At 36.1% G+C, this 6,680-nt stretch overlaps 1 protein-coding gene across 1 annotated transcript; it reads left to right on the top strand.

The window, feature by feature from the left end:
• The first annotated feature begins 3,205 nt into the window (after positions 1-3,205).
• On the top strand, positions 3,206-5,522 carry LOC102836440 (NADH dehydrogenase [ubiquinone] 1 beta subcomplex subunit 3-like). Its single transcript, XM_006862035.1, has 2 exons — positions 3,206-3,351; positions 5,366-5,522. The coding sequence occupies exons 1-2, from the start codon at positions 3,206-3,208 to the stop codon at positions 5,520-5,522; spliced, it is 303 nt and encodes a 100-aa protein (XP_006862097.1).
• Positions 5,523-6,680: the final 1,158 nt, after the last annotated feature.

The raw sequence follows: 6,680 nt of genomic DNA, 5'->3' as shown, positions 1-6,680 counted from the left end.
GAGAAGGACATCATGCTAGGTAAAATGGAGGGTCAGCAATAAAGAGGAAGATTCCCCCCTCCCCCGCAATGAGATGGATTGGCACAGTGACAGCAGAAGTGGGCTCAAGCTTAATGATGGTGCAGCTAGTGCAGGACCAGGCAGTGTTTCGTTCTGTTGTACGTAAGGTCACTATGAGTTGGAACCAGCTCAGTGGCACCTAACAACAACTACATGTGAAAATCATCAACATTAATGTCTTGTGAGGATGGCTTTGTAGGATGAACACTGAACTGTGAACCACAAGGTTGCCGATTTAAGCCTACCAGACTTTCCATGGGAATTTCTGCTTTTATAGAGATTTACAGCCTCAAAAAATCCTATTCAGGGTTTCTATGAGTCAAAACCGACTTGAAAGCACTTAACAACAACATGTCTATAAGTATTATAAATAATGAGTGTTGGTAAATTTGTCAGAATTACTATATACAATTTCTCCCTTGTATTCTGCGAACTGATGCTTAATGAAATTAGCACAATGTGAATTCATATACAGTATCCAGTAATTACCTCTGTCTTCTAAAAATACAGTATAAGAAATCCTGCCATATTATTGGGCCTGTTTGTAGTTATAAATACAGACATAATGGTAATAGTTATTTGGCTTGGCTTTACTTCTGGAGAGCAGTGATTATAGAATTGATACTACTAACCTTATGTAAATTATAGCTTTACTAATTCATAGTCCCTTAATTTGTAATTCATAGCATTAAATGGGGACTTGATGGACTCAAGTGTGGCAACAGTAGTGAGGTTGGCCCAGGATCAGGCAGTGTTTTGTTCTGCTGTGCATAAGGTCACTATGGGTTGGTACCGACTCAATGGCACCTAACAACAACAAGTTGAAATGTATTTTTACATTAACTATAAAAATAAAACTAGCAAAACGAGTTTATATATACCCAGTGAGAACATGAGAGAGCAAACTTAATAATGAAAAGGTCTCTCTTAAGGACTCCTGATGGCATAGTGGGTTAAGCAATGGATTTGTAACTACAATGTCAGTTTCTCTGTGGGAGAAAGATGAAGCTGTCTACTCTGGTCCTAGCATGACACTGTAGGATAAGTGTTGCACTGCAAGGTCGGTTTAAACCTTAATATTGATGGTTCAATCTCACCAGCCACCTTTTGGAAATCCTATATAGGGTCACTATGATTCGTCCTTGTGTGGCACTATGGGTTAATGCACCAGACTGCAAAGCCATTTGAACTGCAGGGTCCATGGTTTAAGCTCATTAGTGGCTCCTTGGAAAACCTGTACAGGGTCACTATAGGTTGGAAATGACTCAACAGCACTTAACAACAATGATTCGTAGTTGACTCAATGGCACTTAACAACAACAATCTATTCTCATAAAGAGGTGGAGTCTCAGAAACCCAGAAGGGACAGTTCTACTCTTGTGGGGTTGCTGTAAGTTGGAATTGATTCAATGGCAGTGGGTTTGGTTTGGTTTGATTTAAGGTCTCTGTTGGTCTAGTTCAACCAAACAGTCAAACCCACTGCCATTGATTCAAACCACTGACCTTTCAGTTAGCAGCCCAGTGCTTAACCCATTGTGTCATCAGGGCTCTGCCAGGTCTGGTTCAGTTTGTTTTTGTACTGCTTGAGCTAAGACAAATCTACAGATGAACATTTGCAATTGACTTGATAATAAGGAATACTATTTTGAACCCTAATTAACCAAATGGTGATGATGTGTGCTGTGCAGTTGAGTGGGTTCCAACTGCTAGCAACCCTGTACAGGGTTTCTAAGGCTGTAAATCTTTATGGGAGCAGAAAGCCTCATCTTTCTTCCACCGAGTGACAGGTGGGTTCACATTGCTGACCTTGAGGTTAATAGCCCAATGCAGAACCCAAAGTTGTGGTTCTTAGTTGTTGTCATCAATTTTGGCCAACAAAGCCTAAAATTTCTAGTAGTTAACTCTTTACAGAAAAAGGCCATACTGCATTTTAAAAGAATTATCTGAAGAAAATATGTGATAAAAATGTTTACACAATATTTCTGTTACCCATATTTATGAATTACGAAAGGACTAAAAAGAGAGAAACTGTATAATTTAGAAGTTAGGAATAGAGGGTTCTGAAACCAAACCAAGGTTTGTATCACAATTCTATGCTAAAACTATTTTTGTTACCTTCAGAAAGTTACTTCTTTGAGTTTTTGTCTTCATATCATTGCTTTCATCTGTTAAATGGAAATTAGTAAATTAAATTCAGAAGGCCTTAGTAGCAACATAGTTAATGTAAAGAATTTAGCATAATGTAGCTGGCACATACAAACCAAAAACCATACCCACTTCCATCAAGTCAGCCCCACTCACAGCAACCGTACATAGGTCTGGTCTTTACAGGATCAGATATTCAACTTTTTCTCATGGAGCAACTGGTTGGTTCAAACTACCAACTTTGTGATTAGCAGACCGTCACCTAACCCACAGTGCCACCAGCGCTTCTTAACTGGCATCTGTTGTTATTAGGTGCCTTCAAGTAGGTTCTGACTCATAGCAATCCTGTATAGGACTTCCAAGGCTATAAATCTTTATGGGAGCAGAAGGTCTCATAACTGGCACATGCTATTGCTGAGTGTCGTTGAGTTGGTTGTGACTCATAGTGATCCTGTATAGGGTTTCTGAAGACCAGATTGTGGGTTTTAACTAATGATCTTGTGGCTAGCAGTCCAGGGCTTATCCTATTGTGCCACACCAGGAAGGACTCCAACTGGAATATAGGGCTAATAAATGTTTGTTATTATTATGAAGAGACTTCTGGTGAGGCACTGTGGGTTAATGCTCTGGACTGCAAAGTCAGTGGTTCAAGCTCACCAGTCGCTCCTCAGAAACCTTATACAGGGTCACTGTGGGTCAGAACTGACTCAATGGCACTTAACATTATTATGAAGAAAGAAACCAAATAGTAATTATCTCTTGAGTGGTAGAATTACTGGTGATTTTTCTTCTTTTAATAGTTTGTTTGTATATCTGCATATATATATATTTCCTAACTGAACATGTATTAGTTATTTAATAAGACACTTTCATAAAATCTCTTGAACTCAGAATTTTCAAGTATTTATATTGGCTTTCTTTAAAATATAAACAGTAAACTTGAATATTTGTTATCTGCAATCTATGTTTTTCTTCCTTAAGATAATCTTTTCCTGTAGACATGGCACCTGGACATGGACATGGACATGAACATGGCCATCATAAAATGGAACTTCCGGATTATAAACAATGGAAGATAGAAGGAACACCATTAGAAACCGTTCAGGAGAGGCTGGCTGCACGTGGACTAAGGGATCCATGGGGCCGGTAAGTGGAATGGACTAATGTAGGTAGAATTTATTCTAGAGAATTTATATCTATTTCCTTTCAAACATATTCTTTAAAGAATTATGAAAAATACTTTGCACATTGAAGTTTTAAAGTTAGCTTTATGGAAGTGTCAGTTACATATAAAATTTATCTATTTAAATTACACAGTTGAATGAGTTTTGACAAATATATACAGTTATATAACCACCAACACAGTCATGATAGTTTTCTTATGCACTTTTGTAACCAATAATATCCTAACCCTAGCTACCAGAAATCATTGATCCTGTCTCTATAGTGTTACCTTTTCTAGAAATCTTATAGTGTATAGTCTTTTGTTGTGACCTCTTTTACTTAATGCTTTTGAGATTTATTCATGTTGTTCTTGTATATATAGTTCCTTGCTTTTTATTTTCCATTGTATGAAATGCCTCGTTGTATTTATTGTTCACTAGTTGATGGTCATTTGGGTTGATCCACTCTGGGACTGTTATGAGTAAAGTTGTTAAGACTATTTGATTATAATTCTTTGTGTGAACATATGTTTTCATTTCATTTGGATAAATACCTAAGAGTAAAACTTTTGGATTATATGATAAGTGAATTTTATTTAAAAATAAAAAAACTGCTGAAAGTGTCAAAACTACTTTCCAAAGTGGCTATATCATTTTGAATTCCCATCAGCATTATGAGAATTTCATTTGTTCATTATCCTCATCCACACTTGCTTGATATTATCAGTCTTTTAATTTTAGCCAATCTAGTGAATGTGGAATGTGGTTTTAATTTGTATTTCCCTAAAGACTGACGATCACTGAAAATCTTTTTGTGTACATATTTGCCATTCATACATTTTTGGTGAAATATATTTAAACCTTTTGCCCATTATCAGGGTATTTGTTTTCTTGTTATTGAATTGTAAGAATTCTTTATATTTTTTTAATGTACTTTTATCAGAAATATATTTTGTAAATATTTTCTCCCAGGCTGTCATTTTTCTTTTCATTTTTAAAGTAATGTCTTTCAAAAACAAAAATTTTAATTTTGATGCATCCCAAATGTGTGGGAATTACGGTTTTCTTTTATGATTTATGCTTTTTGTGTTTTATTGAAGCTTTATAGTTATCTTTCTTACATTTAGGTATATGATCCATTCTGAGGTAATTTTTATATTGTTGTTGTTAAGTGCCATTAAGTCAGTTCTGACTCATAGTGATGGAGTGGCTGGTGAGCTTGCACCACTGACCTTGTAGTTCAAACTGACCTTGCAGTCCAGCTTAGTAACCCACAGTACCACACCAGGAATATATAGTGTAAGGCAAAAGTGGAGGTTCATATTTTTTTCATGTGGGTGTTCTAGTGTTCTAGCACCATTTATTAAAAAACTTTCTCCCATTGAATGTCCTTGATGACTTTGCCAAAGATCAGTTGATCATATATTTGTGGTCTATTTCTGGACTCCAATTCTGTTAACCTGATCAATATGGCTGCCTTTGTGCCAATAATGTAATGTCTTCAATTCAAGTAATGTAAGACCTCCAACTTTTTCTTTTTTGCTATTCCAGCTCCTTTACTTTTACATAAAAATTTTAGAATGAGCTTATCAGTTTCTGCAAAAAGCTTGCTTGCATTTTAATTGGGATTGCAGTGAATCTATATACATCAATTTGGGGATAATTGACATCTTAACAATACTGCATCTTCCAGTCCATGAGCAGTTTTCCTCAGTTTTTTGTTTTACATACAGGTCTTGTACATATTTTGTACATAAAAAATGTACATACTAGGAAATCATAAAGTGTTTTTTCTTCTATTTCATATGTGAAACTGGGGCATGTATACTTATTTATCTAATGCCATGAAAAATAATTCTATTGTGATTATCTTAGATTGTCTTATATAGAGTTATACTTCAGTCTGTTAGAAAGATGGAAATCCAATATATTTTAATCAGTGACTGCATACAAAGTAGTGTATGATTATAATCTCCCACCCTTTTTCTCCCCTCTAGCAATGAAGCCTGGAGATACATGGGTGAATTTGCACACAATGTTTCCTTTGTTGGTGCAATATTCAAAGGATTCAAATGGGGGTTTGCTGCATTTGTGGTAGCTGCAGGAGCTGAATACTTACTGGAGTCCCAGAATAAAGATAAGAAGCATCACTGAAGCTAGTACCTGAAAATATCTTAGCGGCTTCTTAATTCTCTTGTGAAAACAAGACTTCTGTACTACAACCTACTTCTCTGGGTGTTTGTCCATTAAATAATACTAGTAAGATTTAATAAAATTAGAAAAATTATGCCAGTATCTTTTTGTCATTCCTTTAAAAAACAAAACAGTGTGTCAATGTCTCAAGCCATATCAGATTTGGGTGGGAATAAATGAAGTGCTAGGTACTACCAGCAATGCATTCTGCATAGTAGACAGCCAACATTATGTGCCTGAACAAATGGATGTGTTGTCACGTTTTTAACTGGGAGTTGGCTTTCTTCTTTTACCATCCTCTTTAGACATGTATTGTATCCAATTTTCTTTATTGTGGCATTTCTTACTCTTCCCTGAGTGTCTATTGTTCCCATGTCTTGAAGAGCAAGACTTTTTTCTTTTATGTTTTTGACAAAAAAAAATAGATATTCTCCCTTCAGCATTGAATTTTTTAATTTTAATTCTTGAATCTCTAAACTTGAGATTTGGAGTCATGGTATAGCACTGTAGGATAAGTACTGGACTGCTAACCACAAGGGTAGCAGTTCAAACCCACCAGCTGCTCCTAGGAAACCCTATACGGGGTTGCTATGAGTTGAAGTGAATCTACAATGCTTAGTAACAACGATGAAGTTGAGATTTAAAACAAAGCAGCCTTTAAAATAATAATAATATAAAAAGCTGTTGTGAATTGGGTGAAGGTTTTCCAGGTCAGTTTTTCATTTAACAATTCATACACATTGTTTGAACTCATTGACTACATCCTTACAACGTAACATCATTTATTCCACTTCCTCCCCGAGTATCCTCCTCCCATGCCTCTTCTAACCATTCTGAGTAAATGCTACCCTTTAATCTCCAGTGGTTGATTGTTCTAAAGGTACATACCTCCCTAGTGGTGGTGTTCCCCTTATACACCTGCTAGTCTTGGTGTGGCGCTGTAGGATAAGCACTGGACTGCTAACCACAATGTCAGAAGTTCAAACACTCTTTCCTCAGAAACCCTATTCAGGGTCACTATGAATTGGAACTGACTTGATGGAACTTAACAAAAACAACAAAATAGACCTGTTGGGAATGCAACTTCTTGTGGCTGATAAATATTTTTGCTTGAATAGT

The sequence above is a fragment of the Chrysochloris asiatica genome, unplaced genomic scaffold, assembly GCF_000296735.1.
Source record: "Chrysochloris asiatica unplaced genomic scaffold, ChrAsi1.0 scaffold00045, whole genome shotgun sequence".
NCBI lineage: Eukaryota > Metazoa > Chordata > Mammalia > Afrosoricida > Chrysochloridae > Chrysochloris > Chrysochloris asiatica.
The sequence above is the reverse complement of the archived record's forward strand: the minus strand, read 5'-3'. Positions and strand labels throughout refer to the sequence as shown.